Source organism: Tachysurus fulvidraco, chromosome 22 (assembly GCF_022655615.1).
Source record: "Tachysurus fulvidraco isolate hzauxx_2018 chromosome 22, HZAU_PFXX_2.0, whole genome shotgun sequence".
In the NCBI taxonomy this organism is placed as follows: domain Eukaryota; kingdom Metazoa; phylum Chordata; class Actinopteri; order Siluriformes; family Bagridae; genus Tachysurus; species Tachysurus fulvidraco.
Genome location: NC_062539.1, coordinates 3454611 through 3478171, shown reverse-complemented (window position 1 = coordinate 3478171; position 23561 = coordinate 3454611). Strand labels below are relative to the sequence as shown.

Here is a 23561-nt window from a genome sequence, read left to right as displayed (position 1 = left end):
GTTTAGCAGAGAACATAAACAGAATGGTCGGTAATGTTCCCTGGATGCACAAATTTGAGCCGATATCGTGTTTTCTGTCAGTATTAACGTCCTTAAGGGTTTCCTTATGGAACCTCTCGTCGCTAGAACCTTTTCTTCATTTTGTCTTAAGGGTGTGTAAACTTTTGCACACAGCTTTAGAATAGAGAATGTAGGTTTCCGAACTAGCTTATTAGTTTATTATGATACATTTGTTTGTCTGTTTGTTTGCAAGCATGATCATTATTAAAGCGAGTGATTTCACTTTATGGATCTTGTCGCCTTTCATGTGTTTATGCGTCGTCGTGTTGTTCTAAAACGAAGCCGGTAAACGCCATAAGAACAGGCTGTAGACATGCAGGTCACTTTCATTTCTTCTTCTAATCATGTAACGTATAACATCTGCTGTTAAGAACATTATGTTTTTATTGCTCTCCCCCCCCCCCCCACCCCCTTTGGATGCAACGTTACAATAATTGTAAAGTGAATGACCTGAAATATTTATATGTTTACAAAATATCCATTGATTCAGCACAATTTTGCTAATTGTTTTTTTTTTCTTACCTGTATGTGTTATTATATATAACAATTGTATGAATGCAGTGTGTACAGTTATGAAAGCATTGCAAAATCAATAAAATATTGCATTGTTTCTCGTTTGATAATCCAGTAGGTTCGAATCTGACGTGGTCTTGCTGACCTTCAACAGAAGGAGAAATGAAATGTTATATCCTCAGCAGCTGTAGGGAGCACATGCGGTTTATTTCCAGTCATTTCTACCTGTCCTGGCTTGCGGCTTTTGAGCATACGGTATACAGATATAGATATATATTTGTATATGTGTATGAAGATTTGTACTTTGTTGCATGTCCTTAAAGATCTAGATGTTCTGGTCTTCTGTCAAAACACCTAGCTTTTGGGGAACGAAATAAAACATGAAGAAAATAAACATGTACATCCATCATTATTGTAAATCAAGATAATAACTCCATGATGTAACGGTTGAAAATGAAAAGCTTATTTGTGTTTTTTTTTTGTTTGTTTGTTTGTTTGTTTGTTTTTTTTTACAGATGGGGAAAACCACTATTGATCGAAATAGTATAATCTTTCACATTTTTTGATATGATATACTACTCAAGCTATAGCCAATATACTTCTTACTCTATGTCTTGGAGGTTGTTGTTTTTCTAAATTAAACCTTTTTAAAACAAAAGAAATCATTTCAAATGGATCCAAAAATTACAAACTATAAAAAAATAACTATAAAATAACACAACACGATGCTTTTAAATCCACGTTTACACGGTGCTTTGAAAAGGGATTAGAGTATAAAGAGTATAAATAAATAACATGACGTTTAAGACATTTAACAGTCAAATAAGCTTCACTTAATAATATTTATATATACGCAGTATTTTTATTAATTTATTTTTGAACTGAGAAGCGGAACGTCGTCCCCTCAAGTACACGTTTCCTACGGACACATTTATAAGAGCACACTTTAATGGCAATATCATCGGTTGTGTCCTAAATACGTCCCTTTTGCACACGTAGTGCACTTTTGTAGCCTACAGCAGGAATCACTTTAACCCCTTTGTAGTGCACTTGTGAAAGGCCATTGGATGGATTTGAGCTCCGGCGCCATTTTGCCACTCAATGTAACTGCAGTTGTAGCTTTGTTAGCGAAAATTGGACTGCGTTACACGAGAGTCTGTGTAGGACGAGTCGTGTTTCTGGGGGATTTATACATTGGAAAATTATCCGAAACTTGGGAATAAATTGTTGGTTTGTTTTTCTTTCATGTGTTCGTGGTCTGAAGCTTCAGAAACACTCGCTGCTGGACAATGGTAAGTGCGCGCATTTTAGCCGGCTAGGTTTGTTTAACTAAAAATGCTAGTTTAGCTTAACCTGTTAAACCGGCTACCTAGTTTTATAACTAGTCGTTAAACTTCGTCTTGTTATGACACAATATACGTTATTATGTTTTGTAGCTAAATGCTACATTTCGTGCTTGTTGCCAACTCGGGCCTCCCGGTAACTTTAGCTTGCTAGCTCTTTAGCTATTTAGCTTGCTAGCTCTTTAGCGTGCTAGCTCTTTAGCTTTAGCGGCTAACTCTGAATCCTAGCATATCAGAATTCTTTCGTAATGTTGCTTGGTCTTATTGTGTCATTACAAACGGTCGATACTTTTAATGGTGTAATTTAGTTCCCCACACGACGTTGTGCGTCAGACAGGAAGCCGTGAAAACGACGTGTCATTAGCTAATCGTGTTCAGTTCGCAAACCAAACATGGTGTTTTGACGTAAGCGTCTATCCCATAATAATAATAATAACATCCTATTATGATGATAGCAGACGGGCAGCGCGTTTAGACGGCTGTAACTGTAATATGTCTTATTACACGTCAGTTTGGTGGAAACATGTTGACAAACAACTGGATGTTGATTGACAAACAGCAGGTGTTTTTGATATGGGTTGTAGATAGGAAGCGAATTTCAACCCCCAGCACAAGCAAACTGCCCCTATAGGGCCCTTGAGCACGGACCATAACCCTGTCGGCTCCAGGGGCGCTGTATCATAGCTGACCCTGGACTCTGACCCTAACTTCTTAAGGTGTTGGACTACTGACCAGAAGGTCATGAGTTCACATCCCATGTCCACCCCTTTCCACCAGAAAGAACCGGGTGCTGGTGATGATGGTTCCACTGGCGAGCCTTCTAAGAAATTTTCCATGGGCTAGAGAGCCATCACAGAGCCGAGACTTACGTCACGGCATGCAACGTTAAGCAGATGTTGCTTTACTGTTAATGCTCATGGTTTGTGAACCTACATTGGCATCCAAACACAGCGAATCCTGATTTAAAATGATTTAAAAATGGCGCTACAGACGTTCTCTTGTCTTGTTGGTCACAGTAACCCCAACCAAGCCCCCAGCCCCTGACGCAAGCGGTTCTTAAGTCTAGACCTGCAATGTTATGGTGCTACTTAAGAACCACTTTTCCTGGTTCAGAGCCGGTGCTTTGGTGTCGAAAAAGAACTGATTTTAAACTAGGCTTTGGCTCCGAACCAGCACTCAAACTGCCTTGGTGTAAAAGGGGCACAAGCTGTCACTGCTGTCACCCTGAGCAAGGCCCTTAACCCTCAATTGCTCAGTTGTATGATTTGTAAGTCACTCCGGATAAGGGCATCTGCTAAATGACAGAAATGTACAGTACATGTAAATGTATGAGGTTATGGAAGGAGTCTCCAGTGTTAGTCAGGAATGAAGACAGGAAAATGCTCAGGACTTTAAACTTCTTCACTTCTCTATAAATATGTGAGGGGACGGCGGTTTATAGCTTTTATAATGTACCCGATGATATTTCTCAGTTTTTCCCACGATGTCTGTAACTCTTAATTGGATTAAAAAAAGTACAATGCATCATTTAACAACTTTAATGCTTATATTTAAAAATAAATTCAAATCCTTTCTCGTGTGTGGAGTATGAGGAATGTAAAACACAGGACGTGCAGTTAGAGGAAGATAAACCACTTGAAGGTGATGAATCACACCTTCTTGTTATTGATTATTTTTGTTTACTCAACTCCCCAAAGTTATTTATTCCATACGAGCACTTCCAACACATATGGAGTGTAGAATTAGGTATACACCATCTATAGTAATGCAGCTGTATTTGATACACACACACACACACACACACACACACACAAGCATCCACTATCCTAGTAGTTTCTGGTCATGATGGTCTGTCTGCCTTTGTAAACCTCCTGAGTGCCACAAAGCGTGTGTGTGTTGTGTAGCAGTCAGATCCTAAGACCTTAGGTTTGTGCAATAAACAGGTATGATATTTAACCCATGCACACATTTATCATTCGTTCAGTAAAGTTTTTTTTTTAAGCCAAAATGAACTAAACTTTTCCACTGAAATTCCAACAGAAAATTCATTAAGTACGTTCCTGACAGCGTATTTGCGATAGCCACATGACTCCATAAAAGGACAAAAAGCACAGACAGCTGGGAGCACAAAATAAGCATACAGACTGGAAAACAAGTGGAAATAATTTTTACTCCCTTTTATGCCAATAAAATATTCAGTAATATATAATATTAAGTGAGAGAGCATGACTATCTTTCACCGCTTTAAGCACGGATTGTTGCTCTGCACGGACAGATCGGCTCGTCCTCTGTTTCTACTTCAGTTTTGTTTTGTCATATTTGAATAAAAGATTAATCTGTCTTCATTTATTATTTTATTTGCTCACTTTCTTTACTCTGTTTTCATTCGCTAACGTCGATATTATATAAGATTATTGATCTATGCACATAATTATATGATTATATGAATCCGATCAAGTTTTAAGTCTACTAGAGGGTAAATTTAGTCTCAATAGCACTGAGGAGGTTACGATCGACTTTTCACAAATTGTAATTTCTTGTGTAAACATTCCTACATAAGTATTTTTTATCATTCAAGGTAACTTTATAGACACCATGGATTGGATTGATTTTGTCGTACATTATGGTAACATTGTTATGCTTTTGTAAGGTGTCACGTTTAAAAATAGTTCCCCCTTTACAAAAGAGGAACTGCCGGCTCTGGTTACCGTGTGTCTTGTGGTGTTTTGCGTTCTCTTCGTGTCTGTGTTACTTTTCTCTTCCTCCCCAAAACGTACGTGAATTGGCTGTAGGTGTGAACGAGTGTGTGAAGGTTTTCCAGCGACAGACTGGGGACTCCCTCTTATTGTTCCCAGTATCCACAGCGATCCTAACTGGCTAAATTCTTATTTTCTGGGAAATGCATTAAAATTAGACAGTGTGATGTCCTCTTCTCCATAACAGCTCTGACTTATCAATCAGAGTAATGCGGATTTTGTGGAAATTAGTTAAGCGTCTCGACAACAACTTCCTCTGTCCTTAGTCACTTCCTCCTCGACCTAGATCATGAGACTGAATCTCAGTGCCGGTACAATCATTTTATCCTGTTAAGACTTTTGATCTCTGATTGCCCTCATTCACTTAGCTGGCAGAAAGCACGACACAACGACTGATTAGCCTAATTTATTGTGTTCGGCTCAGCCTTTGTGTTGCAGTTACTGATCTCATGGTTTGATTGAAGCCAGGGAAACAACTCCAGCCCAGACGTGTCTAAACAAACAGCAAACCAAGATAGCCTTTGAGTTCGGTCAAGTTTCACTATTCCAAAGTGACTCGATATTACAACTGATCTCGTGATCGAGCTAATTGTCTGTTCAGAGTCATGACCCGGTGCAAGATCACGCAGTGACCCCGCCGTCTCTGACTGACTCTTATTTGCCCACGCTTTTGGTTCTGTTGCCATGGTTACAAGAAGGAAACCGCAGAGTGTAATGAATAGTGTCACTTCCTCACAAGCCAAGATTATCCAGAGGGAAAACAGCTGCAGCTTCTATTTCGGAGAGAGAGAGAGACGACGTCAGAATGATAGACAGACGTGTTGATTTTTCTCTCGTTCTTTTTTTCACGCACAGGCGTGTGACACGCGCCTTGCAAGGAAACTAATGCGAGGTGGCCATGATTCTGACATTCTTGCACTTTGGCTTGTTTATTAATGTATCGGTTTCATGAAGCATGGATCATTGATTCCTTAGCATTTTTCATTAAACAAGCACAAGCACGTAACCTATGATTAGATTGATGTCTGTGATTAGATCACAGGTCATCATGTAACCCCTGACCTTATTCTCCATTATTTCTCCTGCAGGTTTCTTTCTTGACTCTTACTTAAGCGTCCCCCTACAGTCGCCTGGCGCGCTGCTTCCGCGTTCCGAGGCCTCGTCTTTTTCTCCTCGTCGTCGCCGTCCGCCGCGCCCTATGGAGGACTAGCTGGGCGCCACCTCATCAAGCCAAGGGACACAAAGAGCCAAACGCCAGGAAGAGATTCCGACACACTGCAGCAGGGAAGACGGGGAGAGGACAGAGGATGTCGTCTACAAGGAGCCAAAACCCTCATGGACTCAAACAGATTGGGCTGGACCAGATCTGGGATGACCTGCGAGCAGGCATTCAGCAGGTGTACACTCGCCAGAGCATGGCCAAATCTCGCTACATGGAGCTCTACACGTATCCTGAGTGCTCGTTCAGTTGATATTTGGAATATAATTCCTCGTATGCTTTATTCATCAGGCTGGTGTGCCACACAGGAAGGGGTTATGGAAATTCATATTCTCACGTCAGTGCTGTTTACCTCTGTGCTGATCTTACCTTCTTGCTCTGTGTTATTATTCATCATTTAATTATTACTGCATTGCTGATGAGGGTGCTGATTAATTACAGCTCTGACTTTGTAGGTCCACTCACATTAGTCATCTCCAGGGACAACAAAGTTCATGTTGTAATTTAGCAACAAACACACTATATGTTTGTTATCCATGTTTCTGCCTGTGTTTGTATCTGTGTAAGTTCTTGACTTCATGCTTCCAGTCATGTGTATAATTACTGCACGAGCGTGCACCAGTCGAACCAGGCCCGCGGGCCGGGCATTCCCCAATCCAAACCTTCCAAGAAGGCACCCACTCCAGGAGGAGCCCAGTTTGTGGGCCTCGAGCTGTACAAGAGACTGAAGGAGTTCTTGAAGAATTACCTTACAAACTTACTAAAGGTAGGACAGGAATCTTTACACAATTCTTTTTAAGATGCTGCTGAGAATAATCGTCAATATTATATGGTTTCTATCAGCTACTTCTGACTTTTCCAGCATTTCACTGTTTTCTCAGGATGGAGAGGACTTGATGGACGAGAGCGTTCTGAAGTTCTACACCCAGCAGTGGGAAGATTACAGGTTCTCCAGCAAAGTGCTCAATGGTATCTGTGCCTACCTCAACCGCCACTGGGTGCGTCGCGAATGTGACGAGGGTCGCAAGGGGATCTACGAAATCTACTCGGTACAGTGCTCTCGAATCGTGTCTGTGCGTGTGCGATGTATGATGTGTGTGTGTGTGTGATGTGCTCTGAGAAGTATAATTTTTTTTTTCCTCCATGTTTTTCCCAGCTGGCCTTAGTGACCTGGAGAGAATGCCTCTTCCGGCCTCTTAATAAGCAGGTTTGTGTTTGATGCTACATGGGAGAAATCTTATTTTGGGGCTGATGTCTTGTGAGTGCACTACATGGTTAGAAAGTATGGGGTTAGCTGGTCACACTATGTTGTTCTTCCCTAAACAAGTGTCACTAATTTGAACCCAATTATATAGAATGTCTGTACAATTTCCCTTCACTGGTACTAAGAGGCCCAAACCTGTTCCTGCATGACCATGCCCCTGTGCACTTTACCACTGTGGTATCCTAGTGGTAAAGGTATTGGGCTGCCAATCCACCAAACTACCACTGCTGGGACCCTCAATTAACCCTCAATTGCTCAGTTGTATAAAATGAGATGTAAGTCACTCTGGATAAGGACGTTTGCCAAATGCTGTAAATGTTTATTGTTCATACATAAATGCACTGAATGATGCTTTGCTTTAGTTCAGTTCTTCTGTTCACTATGCTAGGTTACAAATGCTGTATTGAAGCTTATTGAGAAGGAGCGAAACGGAGAGACCATCAACACCAGACTCATCAGCGGCGTGGTACAATCCTACGGTGCGTCTTTAACTTTTTTAGACCTGTTTTGTTTATTTTGCTCATCGAGTCGGCTCATGGTGAAATAAATGATTAAATACGACCTCCTACTTTTTTTTTTTCTATGATCATTATATTCTGTTGTAACACGTTCCCGAACATTTTACGGCCAGGGACCCCGATTATTCTATTTTCTGAATGTAATCCAAGTATTTGAAACATTAATCTCATTAAAATGTTATAATTTGGTCTAGTGTTGAAACCATAAACTTCTGTTTTTTAATGGAATGTGTTATTAAAGTTCATTTGAGAACCAAGCAGTATGAGACACAGCAATGTGAGGGCACTCATCCAATATGACCACTTATTTATTGTAGTAGTAAATAATAATGGAAGATTGCTACCTCTGTCTAGTTGAGCTGGGCCTGAACGAGGACGATGCCTTCGCCAAAGGACCCACTCTGTCCGTCTACAAGGAATACTTCGAGACTCAGTTCCTGGCCGACACGGAACGCTTCTACACGAGGGAAAGCACAGAATTCCTGCAGCAGAACCCGGTCACCGAATACATGAAAAAGGTCTGGCAGGTTTTCACCAAGTTTTGTTTGAATGTCAGCTGGTTAATTGTGCAGCCGACCGGTTACCCTAATACGCTTTAATTTTAATGCGTTAATCCCCAGAAAGGAACTGAGGAATGTTTCTCAGTATCAGGAATTTGAAGCATGGACTTGTCCGCCAAATTGCCTTATAAGTAGAAACGTGCAAGCACTTAGAGGTTCAGACGCTGCTGTGTGTCCTTTTTTGCTGGTCTAATCTAAGGGGAAGTCGTGGCCTAATGGTTAGAGAGTTTGACTCCTAACCCTAAGGTTGTGGGTTCGAGTCTCGGGCCGGCAATACCATGACTGAGGTGCCCTTGAGCAAGGCACCGAACCCATAACTGCTCCCTGGGAACCACAGCATAAATGACTGCCCACTGCTCCGGGTGTGTGTTCACAGTGTGTGTGTGTGTTCACTGCTCTGTGTGTGTGTGTGTGTGTGCACTTTGGATGGGTTAAATGCAGAGAACGAATTCTGAGTATGGGTCATTATACTTAGCTATATGTCACTATGACTATCTGTTGATTTGAGTGTGTGTGTTTGTGTGTGTATGTGACTTCGTCTAAAATGACTAACGCTGTCTTGTAAATGTCCATGTGTGGGTGCAGGCAGAGGCACGTTTGTTGGAAGAGCAAAGGAGGGTACAGGTCTACCTCCACGAAAGCACGCAGGATGAGCTAGCCAGGAAGTGTGAGCAGGTTCTCATTGAAAAACACCTGGAGATCTTTCACACAGAATTCCAAAATCTTCTGGACGCAGACAAGAACGAAGGTACGGAGGTGTAAATAAAGCTTAGTGTTCGCTTCAGTTTCAGTCTGGTTCTGCTCTGACACTTTTACATTTTGTATCCGTTATTTTTGTCTGCAGATCTTGGTCGTATGTACAACCTGGTGTCTCGGATCACAGACGGTTTAGGGGAGCTTAAGAAGCTTCTAGAAACGCACATCTACAACCAGGGCCTAGCTGCTATTGAGAAATGTGGGGAAGCTGCTCTTAATGTGAGTGTAAAGACCCATCTAATACAAACCTCATGGGTTAAAAACTTTCTTCTGAACATCTTTTAGACCACATGTATGTCTCTTACCTTTTATCCAGGACCCCAAAATGTACGTCCAGACTATTTTGGATGTCCATAAAAAGTACAATGCTTTGGTGATGTCTGCGTTTAACAACGACGCTGGCTTTGTCGCTGCATTGGATAAGGTAACTTTTTTTTATTAAAGTAAGTTCTCTGTAACTGTAATGTATACGTTACGTCCTCACACACGATCGGAACAGAAACATGAAGAAATGCTTACATTTAAACATTTGTGAGGCGAACAGAAAGGCTGTGAATCCGGTTTGTTTTCGTCTCTGTTTCCAAACAGGCTTGTGGGCGCTTCATCAACAACAACGCCGTCACAAAGATGGTCCAGTCGTCCAGCAAATCTCCTGAACTTCTGGCTCGATACTGTGACTCTCTGCTTAAGAAAAGCTCCAAAAACCCAGAGGAAGCAGAGCTCGAAGACACTTTAAATCAAGTGGTGAGTTGTAGAACTGCATGTAAACGTGCACAGTGTTGACAAATTGATGAAACTGACTGCTAAACAGTGGCACATAGTGAAGTGCGTCACATACAATCAGGACTAGCGAGCATGTTTGTTTATTTTCTCTTTGCATGTTTAACCTTTAAATTGTCCTGTTAACATTCAGGGTTTCCCGCAGCACTTTGTAGTTCGGGCGGCCCGCCTAAGCTGGGAAACCCTACCGCCTTAACTAGGTCGTCCAAAAGAGAAAAGAAATTCCGCTGCACAAAAGGCCGTCGAGTGCATCTCGGAGAATAGCACAGATGCGTTTCACACTGCGAGCGGGCACGCGCGCCATGCGGCCGAAATGAGAGAAAGACGTATTCCGTCACTGTCTGGAGGATAACTAGCCAGTTGATAAAACACGTGTCCGCAAAATTTTTAATGTTGTTTTGCACTTTCTTATTTATTATGTTATTTAAATTTTATATTTAGTATTAAATAAATAATTGTTAAATGTAGTCTATCTCACAAAGAAGTGCTGCCCCGCCCACCTGCCGAACCCTACCGCCTAAACTAACAAATTTTCTGCAGGAAACCCTGACATGCATTGATATGTACAAGTGTATTTTATTTGTTTTCCCCTTACCTTTTTCTCCAGATGGTGGTGTTTAAGTACATCGAGGACAAAGACGTGTTCCAGAAGTTTTATGCAAAAATGCTGGCCAAGCGTCTGGTCCACCAGAACAGCGCCAGCGACGACGCCGAGGCCAGCATGATCTCCAAACTGAAGGTTCTGCCTGCCCGCCTGCTTTAATGCCGGCACTTCTTTTGCAGTTTCTACCTGGAGCGACAGTCATGTCAGGATCTCTTAGCTGTTTTAATTTTGGATTTGATTTGGGAATCATTGGTATGCGGTGTCTGTTGTGGCTTTGTGTCTCCTTACAGCAAGCGTGTGGCTTCGAGTACACGTCCAAGCTGCAGCGCATGTTCCAGGACATCGGTGTCAGCAAAGACCTAAACGAGCAGTTCAAGAAGCACCTCACAAACTCTGAGCCTTTAGACTGTACGTACGAGCGCGCAGATCACAGCTGATTAAACTTTAGCCTTTTATTAAAAGATAAACTTGAAGTTTCCTATAATGAATAAACTGCTCATCATGGCAGTTCCACAATAGTCAGTGTCTACATTTCACTTTCATCAAACACCCTGATTATATGAATATTATGTAAATATGAGCGGTACACACATCCCCTCTGATGACCGTTTTTTATATATATATAGCTTAAAACTTTGTAGTATTTCCGGTCACCAGTTAAATGTTTCGAGTTTTAGCACTTTTCAAAAAATAAAAAGATAACAGCAAAATTATTAAGATTTTTGGTATTAAACCTACCTGAGCACTGAAACACATTTCAGAGAAGAACATTTTGTTCATTTTTTTTATGTATAAAACTAATGCTTAGAAATTCTCTTCTTTTTAGTGGATTTCAGTATCCAAGTGCTGAGCTCTGGTTCCTGGCCTTTCCAGCAATCCTGCACTTTTGCTCTGCCTTCTGAGGTACACACACGCGCGCACACACACACACACACGCACCGTATTATTCTCTCACCCAAGAATGCCCAGATTACACAGACAAATGTCCATGTCCTAAGGCTTGACTTGACTATAATAATATGCGGAACTAACCGATTTCTTCATTGCATTGCAGTGTACATGGTTTCACAGCAGTTTTCTGAATTCTCTCTTGCTCTCTCCAAACACACACACACACACACACACAGTTGGAGAGGAGCTACCAAAGGTTCACAGCCTTCTACGCCAGCAGACACAGCGGTCGCAAGCTCACCTGGCTCTACCACCTGTCCAAAGGAGAGCTGGTCACCAACTGCTTCAAGAACAGATATACCCTGCAGGTAGACACACTTGCAGCACAGTTGACGTTTGTTCTTATTCATTCTTATTGTTTTTCAAAAAGATTTGAGTAATGCTTTGGACAAACTGACAAACTGATCACTTTGGGTTAAGTTATTAAACACATGTTCTAATCATACCGGCAAAAATGAACCCTGATTCAAGTGGGAGAGGAAAAATTTCTCCACATCTTGGTTAATGCTCATAATATTTGCTGTCAGTCTATGCAAATCAGTTTGGACAAGCACCTATGTGTGTGTGTGTGTGTGTGTGTGTAGGCATCCACATTTCAGATGGCCATTCTCCTACAGTACAACACAGAAGATGTGTACACAGTCCAGCAGTTGACTGACAGCACGCAAATCAAAATGGTGAGTAACCGTATGATCACTATGGTGATCACACCTACTTCATCATCCACTTGTTTGGCCTCATGAATACCACAAAGTAACTTTTAAAAAAAAAAATAAAATTTTTCCAGGATATTTTGGTGCAAGTCCTACAAATTTTGTTGAAGTCCAAACTGCTGGTAAGTGACTGCTTGAATTTAATACCAGGGCTAAGCAACATAAGTATGACTCATAAGTGCAGCCTTGTTGGGTCTGTTGCATGCTGACTGTTGGATTGATGCATGTCATGATGCAGGTCCTGGAGGACGAGAATGCTAACGTGGACGAGGTGGAGTTCAAACCGGAAACACTCATAAAGCTTTACCTGGGCTATAAGAAGTAAGTCACTGAATGCAGTGTTCGTTAAGTTGTTACATTTAAATTACGGTAATTACACGTGACCAAAAGTTAACCAGTGACGGGCGAACAGGGTTTTCTACCTAACACTTATCATTTTACTTCATCGTGCTTCATTTGTTCAGTAAAAAGCTGCGCGTGAACATCAATGTGCCGATGAAGACGGAGCAGAAACAAGAGCAGGAAACAACCCACAAAAACATTGAGGAAGACCGGAAGCTCTTAATACAGGTAAGTGCTGATTCTGACAAGCCGCTGCTTCCCCAATCACCACAGAGAATTGTGTTTATTCCTTTATAACCTTGTCGAATGCTCTGTCTATGCGTAAACATCTCTGACGCTCGTATGCCTGTAGGCCGCCATAGTACGCATCATGAAGATGAGGAAGATGCTGAAGCACCAGCAGCTCCTGGCTGAGGTTCTTAACCAGCTTTCCTCCAGGTTCAAGCCCAGAGTCCCTGTTATCAAGGTATAAACTACCACAGCACTATTGAATTTCCACATCTGATTGGTCAGAAGGTGTTTATTGATTGATTAAAGTGGTTAAAATATTTTTGATATGATGAGATGTTTAATATTTATGAAAGGAGTCTCAGTTGTCAGAGATTGTAAAAGTCAAGAAAAGGAGATTTTTAAAAAAATTCTCCCCCCCCTTTTTTCCCCTTTTATTGATTTTTAAGTGAAGTCTTACTGGTGAGGTAACGTGATCTAGATGCTTTAACATGCGTGGTAACGGGACTAGTTTGTTTTGTGGACGTTCTGCAGCTTTGTCTCAGGTTTTAATTCGAGTTTTGTCTTCTCTCTTCCAGAAATGCATCGACATTCTCATAGAGAAGGAATACTTGGAGAGAGTGGACGGAGAGAAGGACACTTACAGCTACCTGGCTTAACCATTTCCTTTACGTGCACCCGTCTTCATCTTCCCATCCCCTCCGTCTCTCTAACTCTCTTTTAAGTTGGCCCTAATGTAATAAAACATCGTTCCTTTTGACGTTCAGCCTATGTCGTTGGGAATGTGTGAACGGAGGAGGATTTCTTTCTTTCTTTTTTTTTTTTAATCTGCGAAGAAGAAAGATGAGCGGAAAAGAGCCGCATGTGTTAACGTGTGCGTCATCATAGCCGGAGTCTTCTGAGCCGGACCTCCCTTTAAATCACCCCGAGTGCGTTGGTCTTGCTTCACTCGAACTGGCTCAGGACGGACAGACTTCATTATTGTAAATAAACCCGGACATTTAATCCGACGAAAATCTATCAATCTATTACTGAATACCCCCAACCCGCTACGGTTTGCATGCAAACTGCCTATGTGCATTTAAACTAATGTCATAAAGGACAAACAAAAAAAAAAAAAAGAAAGAAGATTCATTATTAGAGGATTTAAGAATTCAACCGCTTAGACTTTGCGGTAATATGGCCAGAAAGTTATGTTTTAACAAAGGAAAAAATTTTAGCTACACATCCCAAGGAAAGCAGTGCGTGTTTGACCCGGTCCTTAGGCGTGTCCTTGGCATTGTTTCCTGTTATCAAGTATATCATTTGTATAGTGTGGTTCACTTTTTTAAATGTGTGGTAAATAAAAATTAAAGGTTTCTGTATGCCTGCTGCTGCTGCAAAGTCTTTGGAGGTTGCCAGTTGTCCATGAGGATAGCGTGTACCCTTTCATTATAGGCGTGTAAACATTTTATATGACCAACACCATGACAAAAATCTTGCTCATTCTCTCTCTTATTTTTTTTATTATTTTAAAGAATTACTGTTTCTGAGCACGAATGAATGGCAATGTATAATTTATACATTTGGACTGGATCGAAAGCATTTCCATATCAGATATAAAGGTAGTTTTTCTAACACAGTTTGGGTAAATTCCTTGCATTCCAACACTAATCCTGAGGACTTATTTCCACTGTAGCGTAAATCAACTGAATAGATGAAGTGAACCTTGTATCTAGACTTAACCATTTTCTCAGGTAAATCTCTCATGGTGCTGCTCTTTATATATACACGTGTATATATTTATGTATAAATCCTAGCACATAACAAACAGTGCCAGAGTTACACACTTCCATGTCAATCAGTGTTATAAAGACCAACATTCATACACCACGTAATGTCATAGTTGTGTTGAGAAGAAGCCAGAGGACGAATGTGCTGAGACTGGTCCGTTTTCCTATAACATCAGGGTTACTTTTACCTAATCTACAACACCACCAGAAATGTTTGACTTTAATAGAAGTTGGTTTCTGTTATTATTTAAACTGTACAATCTATAAACAATTCTTCTCTCAAATAACATTTCAAACCATCAACCATACGAGTTGTTACTACAGAAACGATACCATTGCGAGAAAATGGAATCAGAATCAGAAAGAGCTTTATTGCTAGGCATGTTTCATTAATCTCAAGTGACATACAGCTGAATACGTTCTATGCATTTAACCCGTCCAAAGTGAACACACACAGCAGTGAACACACAAACACCGTGAACACACACCTGGAGCAGTGGGCAGCCATTTATGCTGCGGTGCCCGGGGAGCAGTTGGGGGTTCGGTGCCTTCTCAAGGACACCTCAGTTGTGGTATTGCCAGCCAGAGACTCGAACCCACAACCTTAGGGTTAGGAGTCAAACTCTAACCATTAGACCACGACTTTCCACATGCGAGGAATTTGTTATAGTGACAGAAGCTCCACAGTGTAGCAAGAATGGAGCCTGTAGCAGAATGACACAAAGAATATAGACAAATTGTATGTACAAATGTACAAGTGTGAAATGAGCAATTGAAATATACATAGTATATGTTTTAAGTAAATGTTTTAGTGTGTGAGAATAATGTGTGCCGTGTATATCTTATACCCTTCTGACCAATCAGAAGCGAGTATGCACCAACTCTCCTCTGACGCGAAGAGCCAACAATTGATTAACGTCGAGGCGCATGCGCACTCAGGTGTGAAGCGCGAGACTTTAATTAGCCTCGTTCCACTGCTCAGCTTTTCTCAGGTGCTGGAAATGGAGCCTGCATCAGAATCCACCAACGCAGGCGTGCACGTGCGGGACGATATCGCCGAGAAATGTCAAAAACTGTTTCTAGAGTTTTTAGAGGAGTAAGTCGACGCTTTCCTGATAAGTGTGGATCAATTAAACAGAGTTAAAAGGTTGAAATCCTAGCAGTCAGACAGGGATTTATGAAATGATTTCAAATGCATGTTTACGCCTCTAGAGGGCGCTCGTGATCTTTTGAGCTAAAAGGCAATTAAATGACAACTTTATATATATATATATATATTTACTTGCTTTCTTTATTATTGGTGTTGCCTTAAATAGATCATATTACAGTGTATGTACTGTCTAATTTACTAGCATGAACCAATATTCAGATCAGCTCAATTTTCTTCCTAAATGTGGTCAAATTTCCACCTACCAGCCAATTACAACAGCTTCCAGCAGGGTGAAGGTTAAGACACCAAGACGGATGAAGCGAAACAACTATCTTTTTGAACTGCTTCTACATGCTAGGAGGAGAGCACTATCATCACTCTTCCACATAGATCTCTATGTCTGCTCAGTGTCATACGGGAGAACTTTTGTCTTACTGCCCTGACCTCCTGGCTCTGGACTGCTGTGCTGCGTCAGAGTTCTGATCTTGCAATCTTTGGACAATAGAGTGACCGCTTTTTTGTTGCACCACCCAGCCAAAGCCAAAACCTCTGAGTTTGAAAGAGGATCATAAAGTAGAATATTTTTTCTCCAGCCTTACTTAAACTTTCCTAATGTCAAATTCTAAAGTTCAGAAACATGTGACTGTAAATTTAAAGAATTTGGATACAGCCTATTCATTTACAAGCCAAGCAGATCTTAATGCTTTAAGTATGTGGATGCCTAATCACTGCCTTGTATAGGAAATTTAGACATATCATGCAATTCTATTCTGATCAGTTTACTCAAAAATGAGCCTCAGGTTTGGACGATTTTAGGTTCCAGGATAAAATTGGCGACGCGCTGTATTTGGCAGAAGCTCAGGAGCTGATCCGACCAGAGAGAAACACACTGACCGTGAGCTTCACCAACATTGAACGCTATAATCAACAACTGGCAACCACTATTCAGGAGGAGTTCTACAGGTGACTTTAATTTAGTATTAACCTGATGCTGTAGTCCAAAATCCTAGCTTCTTAGTCTGATAAATGTTATATAATTAGTATTATTGTACAAATTGAAACCATGAATAGATTGGAATATGTTTAAAAAAAATAAAGGGATTGATAATAAAGATATTTATTTTAGTTACTGAGTAAAAAGTTTGAGATTAGGGGAAATGGTGATGAAGATTGTATTTTCTTTTTAGGGTGTATCCGTTTCTGTGTAGAGCAGTGCGCCACTTCGCCCGGGACCATGGAAACATCCCACCAACCAAAGAGTTCTATGTGGCATTTTCTGATTTTCCTTCAAGACAAAAGTAAAGTTCCATCTTCATTTTCTAAGAATGCTGCCAGTCTCTAAACTGGTTTTGTTTAATTGGTGCTTATTGAATTGATGTATCTGATCCACCCATAACACAGTCAAAGGCTCTGATGCTGTGCCACAAGCCGGAGGATTTGGTTACTCTGCAGTTTGCATTCCTTCTCTGCAGGATTCGTGAGCTTTCGACGGCACGTATCGGAACTCTGCTGCGTATAAGTGGACAGGTGGTGCGTACACACCCTGTTCACCCAGAGCTGGTGAGCGGTACTTTCCTCTGCCTTGACTGCCAGTCTGTCATTAAAGATGTGGAGCAGCAGTTCAAATATACGCAGCCCACCATCTGCAAGAACCCTGTGTGCGCCAACCGACGCAGGTTCATGCTGGACACCAATAAGTCGCGCTTTGTCGATTTCCAAAAGGTAAACAGAGAAAATGTTAGTCATGAATACAACGTTCAGTAACTGGTTCCATGGTTTCAAACCAGCAGCTTGTTGTTGGAACTGAACTCATTTGGAACCAAGCACTAGATTCCCATGGGTGGAAACCTGCTGTCTTTGTTTCAGGTGCGTATTCAGGAGACTCAGGCGGAGTTGCCCCGTGGTTCTATCCCACGCAGTGTGGAGGTGATTCTGAGAGCGGAGGCTGTGGAGGCTGCGCAGGCCGGAGACCGCTGTGACTTTACCGGGACCCTCATAGTAGTCCCAGATGTGTCTGCTATGGCACTCTCAGGTGATTATTGCAGAATTGTTATATGTAACTGGATGGATGGAGAGAGAGGTACTTTATTGGACCGGTAATGGAAAATTAGCTTGAAAGCTGTATAAATAACTTTAAAAGAAATTCCAGACGAAATTCCGGCGCAAAGCTGAAACAGATGCATAGTGCGTTGTGTTACTCCTAATATACTATATGTGTGTGTCCTGCAGGCACCAGGGCAGAAACCAGCAGCAGAGTGACTGGAAAGGAGGGCTTTGAGGCTGATGGGATCCAAGGCTTAAAGGCGTTGGGCGTCCGAGAGCTGTCCTACAGACTGGCTTTTTTGGCCAACCACGTTGCTCCAACAAATCCCAGGGTGAGGGATAGGATCAGAGTTTTCCAAAAACGTTTCTGATCACTTGCAGTCTCTTGCGATTCAATACTATGCAAAGTTCTGTGAAACAGGGTTGTTTTAAAATGGAGAGAAAGTTAAATATTTATTGTGTGCAGTTTGGAGGGCAGGAGCTGCGTCAGGAAGATCAGAGTGCGGAGAGCGTGAAGAATCAGATGACTGTGCAGGAGTGGGAGAAAGTGTTTGAGATGAGCCAGGACAAGAACCTCTACCACAACCTGTGCACCAGCCTCTTCCCTACCATCCATGGTGTGTTGAAAACTGGGACTCGGATATTAGTCATATTTACGTATATTTTATTTGATTTATTTTGAAAGTCATTGTGTAGTTCATGAATAAAATAACTTACAGGGAACGATGAAATCAAGCGAGGGATTTTGCTCATGCTTTTCGGTGGCGTCGCCAAGACCACCATGGAGGGAACTTCTTTAAGAGGAGACATCAACGTTTGCATTATCGGTGATCCCAGTACTTCCAAAAGCCAGTTTCTCAAGTGGGTAAAATGCACTGATGTGGAATTCTGCTAAAATAGAACATACCTCTTGACTCTCACTCACTAACTAACTCTCCCTCCCTCCCCCTATCTCAGGCATGTCGAAGACTTTGTTCCCAGGGCTGTGTACACGAGCGGTAAAGCCAGCAGTGCTGCCGGACTCACTGCTGCTGTGGTCAAAGACGAGGAGTCTCATGAGTTTGTCATCGAAGCTGGAGCGCTCATGTTGGCTGACAATGTAAATAGTTTTGGTTAAGAGTTTTGTTTTTTTTAATTCCTCCTTTTTTCCTGCTAAATCTATCGGTGTATAATTTACTTCCTGTACAGGGCGTATGCTGTATTGATGAGTTTGATAAGATGGACCTGAAGGACCAAGTGGCCATCCATGAAGCCATGGAGCAGCAGACCATCTCGATCACCAAGGCTGGAGTCAAGGTACGGAATCAGAAACGGTGTGTAATGATTACAATTTCCTGAAAAGATTTGCAGCTTGTCATGAAAGTGGAAAACACAAAAGACAGCTTCTGTTATGTTATATAACCACCATTTATAAAACATATTACCTAAAATGTAAATTATTTATATATTTCAGCAGTTTAATCTTTCTTAACTGGAGATGACCTGATTTCATAGAAGGTGTTTAAGTCTTCAGAAGAACATGATCCTTTTTTTCCTGTGTCTGTGTATATTTAGGCTACTTTGAATGCCCGTACTTCTATCTTGGCAGCAGCCAATCCTATTGATGGCAGGTACAATCGGTCCAAGTCTCTGAAGCAGAATGTCAACATGTCTGCACCGATCATGTCCAGATTTGACCTCTTTTTCATTCTGGTGGACGAATGCAATGAGGTGAATCCAGAGCCTATTGTTTTAAACTGTACATGTTAAACAAAAGTAAATAATTTTATGAAATCATGCGTTTTGTTATTTTTAGGTGACAGATTATGCCATAGCCAGGCGAATTGTAGACCTCCATGCCAGGAATGTGGAGTCAGTAGAACGTGTCTATGCTGCAGAAGACATCCAGAGATACATACTGTTTGCTCGACAGTTTCAGCCAAAGGTTTGTCCAACAGTCCAATGATCCAAAGCACCGATTTGCATCTCTCACCAATAATTTGCTGTTTCTTAGATCACCGCAGAGGCTCAGGAGTTTGTGGTGGAGCAGTACAAGCGTCTGCGTCAGAGAGATGGCGGCGGCACGGCTAAGTCGGCTTGGAGGATCACTGTGCGTCAGCTGGAGAGCATGCTGCGTCTGTCTGAGGCCATGGCTCGTCTCTACTGCTCAGACGAGGTCAGAAAGTCTCCAGGCAGTTGCATTGTGTGTTGGAATAGCATTTTATAATAGTGATTCTAATCCAAATCAAATTACACTTCATTTGCACAATGCATGTTGTGTTTTTAACAGCAGATATTATCATGAGGATTTTAGACACCTAATGAGAAAAATTACGTTTTAAAGAGACAAAGAACATGTATGTACTGGGACAAAATAAGAGAAACCAGAATACGCGAATACTTGTTTTATGGAAATGGCAGACAGACACACAACCCTTCAGTCTGGAGACTGTCCTTAACTGAAACATGTTCATTTACTCATTTCACAATCACATGTAACATTCCAGTATTCTAGCCGCAGCAACATCCGATGGGTTTCTGGACTTCGCCACCTATAACAGAGTTTATTACTTTGATTAAAAAGTAATGTTTCTCTCTTAAACACCAAGGTTCATCCTAAACATGTAAAAGAAGCCTTTAGACTTCTGAACAAGTCTATCATTCGTGTCGACTCGCCCGATATCAACTTTGACCAGGAACAAGATGAAGATTTGAATGGTAATCGTAAATGCCATAATCATATTACTACTCCTTATAATAATATTTAAATAGTAATTATTTATAATTATATATCATTTAATTATTTAATAATTATTATTTATAATTATATATAATTATTGTTTGAATAAGTATTCTATATTTGTGACAAAAGCACAAACCTCATACCTCTGGTCGTGTCTGTGTAGATCAGAACGGGCTGTTGGCTGAGATGGAAGGCAAGGATGGTTCTGCTAGTGATGCAGTGGAGGCCATGGACACTGAAGAGGCAGAGCAGCCTGAGAAGACGGCTACAGGCAAACAGGCTCTCCGAATGTCCTTTGCAGAGTACCGCAAAATCTCCAACCTGCTGGTGCTGCACATGCAGAAAATGGAGCAATGTTGAGTCGCAACAAACTTTTACCCAAGTGAATGCAAATCAGATGTTTTAACCGACTCTTTAACTGGTTTGCGTGCACTAGAAGCTGTTTGTTGAGAGAAATCCCAGTATAGTGCATTTTATGATGGCGAGCAAAACTTTTTTTTCTTCTACATTTCAGTGGACGAAGAGTCCTCTTTAAAGAAGAGCGAGCTTGTCAACTGGTACTTGAAGGAAATTGAGAGCGAGATTGAGTCTGAGGCTGAACTCATTGCCAGGAAGAATCTTATAGAGAAAGTGTTGCACCGTTTGATCCATTATGTGAGTGTCCTGTCTCAACCTGTCTCACATTACATCAATGTCTAAATCTCATTTGGCTAAACTGTACATTTCATACTGATAAATCCTGGGTCATGATTTCCCCGAATAGACACGGGTACCAATTCCAAACTTGATGCATGTGTCATAATTCAAGAGATCAAATAATTTGGCTCAAGGAAATTTCTTAGACCAATCATTTTCTTTGAGTGGTCTTCTGACTACTGTGGTCTAATCTCCCAAGATTCTACTTGCACTTGGTTCTTATGAACATATTTATCCAAGAAAACTTTACTTATTTGTATAAATTTGTTTGAATTTCTCAGTTACATAATTGGCATGGAAATTCTGGTAGTCCAGTTTAGAAGGTTTGTATGTGTAAAGATAAAACGGGTGTTGTTCATGTTTACATTTCTTTTTTTAATTTATATTACAGGACCATATCATCATAGAGTTGACCAAAACTGGCTTAAAGAAGGTCACAGACGACGGAGAAGAGCCGGTTACGGAGGAAGACCCTTTCCTAGTGGTAAATCCTAATTATGTACTGGAAGACTAGAGGAGAGTGGTTTTGATTGTCTTATTTCCGCCCCTTCTTGGCTATTTATTATTTATTGTTTATGATGAATAAATAAAAAGTGGAAACATTTCTCTTTTTGTTTTCCGTGTACTACTACTTTTTTTCACACTAGGTGGGGCAATTTCCATGTGTAGCATGTATAGTTCTGCAACAGACACCAATGTTTAGAAATAATACATGGAGTTTCTTGTAAAAATAAAAGTAAAGACATTCACACAGGACTTAAGGTGGGTTTTCAATTAGATTTTAGCCCCAGGTGAAAATGAAGACTCCTTGACCTATATACATGCTGCTATAATTACTGCCATAATGCAATTATGTATTATTAATGTGTTGATGGTGAAGAAGAATAGCAATAAGCTTTTATAATTAGCTTATTGTTATAGAACACACTGTCAGTGTTGGATTAAGACTGTCCATTAATGCTATGTGAATGTTACGGTTGAATGAAACTGTTTTTGGGTTTTTTCCCCTGATGTGGCAAACCTCTGTACCTTAATGCTCCATTTTATACTACATACATACATATCATATGATGTGTATATATAACATAAATAAAATGTGCATGTACATTTCATCCTTTGATTCCACCTTTCCACCAAACCTCGTGTTTTGTGTCTGGACAATTCGAGGATGTAGCCTGTTATTAATAGATTTATTGTGAATTATATAGGTTCACAGGCGTCGGTATGTCCCAGTTTTTTGACATGGAGTACTAAATGCAGCACCACCTAATTATGCAAAGCAGAATATCTGATTAGTTATTGAAAGTGAATGGGAACATACTGGCTTTATAGCGGCTATGCTAGTTATAGCTCATAACACACAAGGGAGTTGGTCCACATATGTACACTGCTACATGTTAAATGTCCGTGAGAAGGAAACATAGGAGCGACTGCTAAGATTATTTAAGGAGAGGGAAAAGGCCTTCCTGGGCTGCCCCATGTGATCAGGATTCTGTCTTATCATCTTTAACGTAAACAGTTTAAACTTGAAGAATTTGAGGCTTTACCATTTATTAGTATAAGTTAGATAGCCAAGAGGTTAATAAATGTTAATTGTGAAGGGAAATTCCACATTAAATGATCTAAATGGCTACTAGTATTTAAGTTAATTATCAACTGTGGTCTTCAATTCTATGATTATGAAGAATGGACATTTTTTTTTTGGCTCAAATTAATTCCATTGACAAGTTCGTCTAAATTGACTTAGGTCTCGTACGTCACTCACGATGCCTGCTGAGCATCAGTGGCATCAGTTGTAAATAATCTCAACCTAAAAAGAACTGATACAGCAGCACTTTATGGTGTCATAGATCTACACTGCATTCTGGGATTTGGGGTCCAACATTTGCACAAATATCTCCAATACCTCAAAGTTGAATTTCTGGTGAGATTGGTGAGATTAAAAAATAAATAAATAAAAAGTTGTTGGTCCCTAAAAACTTTTTGTTTTATATTTATTTTATTTTTAGCTATCTTCATTAGGTATTTATTATTATTATTATTATTATTATTATTATTATTATTAGCATCATCATCATTAGATTTCGTTTATGTCCACTGGTTGGACATCAGAATTGTTTGTTTATTAATTAATATTTGTTTACACTCCCTCGTGCTATTATACATTCTCATGCTAACAAAGCTCATCCCCCAAAGGGGCGTGTCTTAAAATGTGAAGGTTTTAAAACACAAAAAGTATTAGGACCAATGTCAGGTTTTCTCATCGATATAATACTTTTTTGTCCTGAATTCATGGTTTAAAACATTTTTTTTCGTACGAAACAAAACAAACAAACAAACAAACAAACAAACAAAACATTAAAATAACCGTTAATACTCTTTTAATATGATTTTTCTTTCGTCAAAGGTGTCCTCTATACTCACCTGTTCCCTATTGATTTTAAGTAGCCATCGGTATCGTCTATAATACCAAATAAACCGAAATCGTCGTGTAAAATTGTAATAAAAACGTCTGAGGTAACTCGGCACCTCAGTGCTAAATTGCTAACCCTGTCAGAAAAGGTGCGCGCG

The 23561-nt window shown here is 40.6% G+C and overlaps 2 protein-coding genes and 2 long non-coding RNA genes across 5 annotated transcripts; 2 read left to right on the top strand and 2 right to left on the bottom strand.

The window, feature by feature from the left end:
- The first annotated feature begins 1621 nt into the window (after positions 1-1621).
- Positions 1622-13971, top strand: cul1a (cullin 1a). Its single transcript, XM_027166069.2, has 21 exons — positions 1622-1865; positions 5761-6119; positions 6480-6657; positions 6773-6940; positions 7048-7098; positions 7544-7634; positions 8028-8191; positions 8819-8981; positions 9078-9208; positions 9306-9413; positions 9578-9733; positions 10377-10508; positions 10664-10781; positions 11200-11276; positions 11501-11632; positions 11909-12001; positions 12112-12159; positions 12276-12358; positions 12502-12607; positions 12732-12845; positions 13186-13971. Exons 2-21 carry the CDS (start codon positions 5980-5982, stop codon positions 13264-13266), a joined length of 2334 nt encoding a protein of 777 aa, XP_027021870.1. The 5' UTR covers positions 1622-1865; positions 5761-5979; the 3' UTR covers positions 13267-13971.
- On the bottom strand, positions 9405-11249 carry LOC113655498. Its single transcript, XR_007139103.1, has 3 exons — positions 10662-11249; positions 10365-10559; positions 9405-9746 (listed from the first exon to the last, which is right to left on the bottom strand). It is a non-coding gene; the product is annotated as an uncharacterized LOC113655498 (long non-coding RNA).
- Positions 13972-15236: 1265 nt separating the features above from the next.
- Positions 15237-21594, top strand: mcm6l (MCM6 minichromosome maintenance deficient 6, like). Of its 2 annotated transcripts, XM_027166067.2 has the most exons (17): positions 15237-15475; positions 16346-16492; positions 16717-16827; positions 17002-17251; positions 17396-17561; positions 17759-17904; positions 18039-18189; positions 18292-18433; positions 18530-18671; positions 18761-18868; positions 19127-19282; positions 19368-19496; positions 19566-19727; positions 20161-20269; positions 20458-20649; positions 20809-20948; positions 21382-21594. In XM_027166067.2, exons 1-17 carry the CDS (start codon positions 15252-15254, stop codon positions 21502-21504), a joined length of 2598 nt encoding a protein of 865 aa, XP_027021868.2. In that variant the 5' UTR covers positions 15237-15251; the 3' UTR covers positions 21505-21594. The 2 variants fall into 2 exon arrangements, with proteins under 2 accessions (XP_027021868.2, XP_027021869.2); XM_027166068.2 differs by lacking the exon at positions 21382-21594 and having other exon boundaries at positions 20458-20676.
- LOC125139938 lies at positions 19942-23552 on the bottom strand. The gene is made up of 3 exons (XR_007139102.1): positions 23415-23552; positions 20438-20624; positions 19942-20103 (listed from the first exon to the last, which is right to left on the bottom strand). It is a non-coding gene; the product is annotated as an uncharacterized LOC125139938 (long non-coding RNA).
- Positions 23553-23561: the final 9 nt, after the last annotated feature.

Coding starts and splice junctions, on each gene's coding strand:
- cul1a (XM_027166069.2), top strand. CDS start 5,980: ATGTCGTCTACAAGGAGCCAAAACCCTCATGGACTCAAACAGATTGGG. Junction 8,982..9,077: donor GGACGCAGACAAGAACGAAG/GTACGGAGGTGT, acceptor TTTTGTCTGCAG/ATCTTGGTCGTATGTACAAC. Junction 11,633..11,908: donor AGAACAGATATACCCTGCAG/GTAGACACACTT, acceptor GTGTGTGTGTAG/GCATCCACATTTCAGATGGC.
- mcm6l (XM_027166067.2), top strand. CDS start 15,252: ATGCACCAACTCTCCTCTGACGCGAAGAGCCAACAATTGATTAACGTC. Junction 18,434..18,529: donor TCCAAAAGCCAGTTTCTCAA/GTGGGTAAAATG, acceptor CCCCTATCTCAG/GCATGTCGAAGACTTTGTTC. Junction 19,497..19,565: donor CTCGACAGTTTCAGCCAAAG/GTTTGTCCAACA, acceptor GCTGTTTCTTAG/ATCACCGCAGAGGCTCAGGA.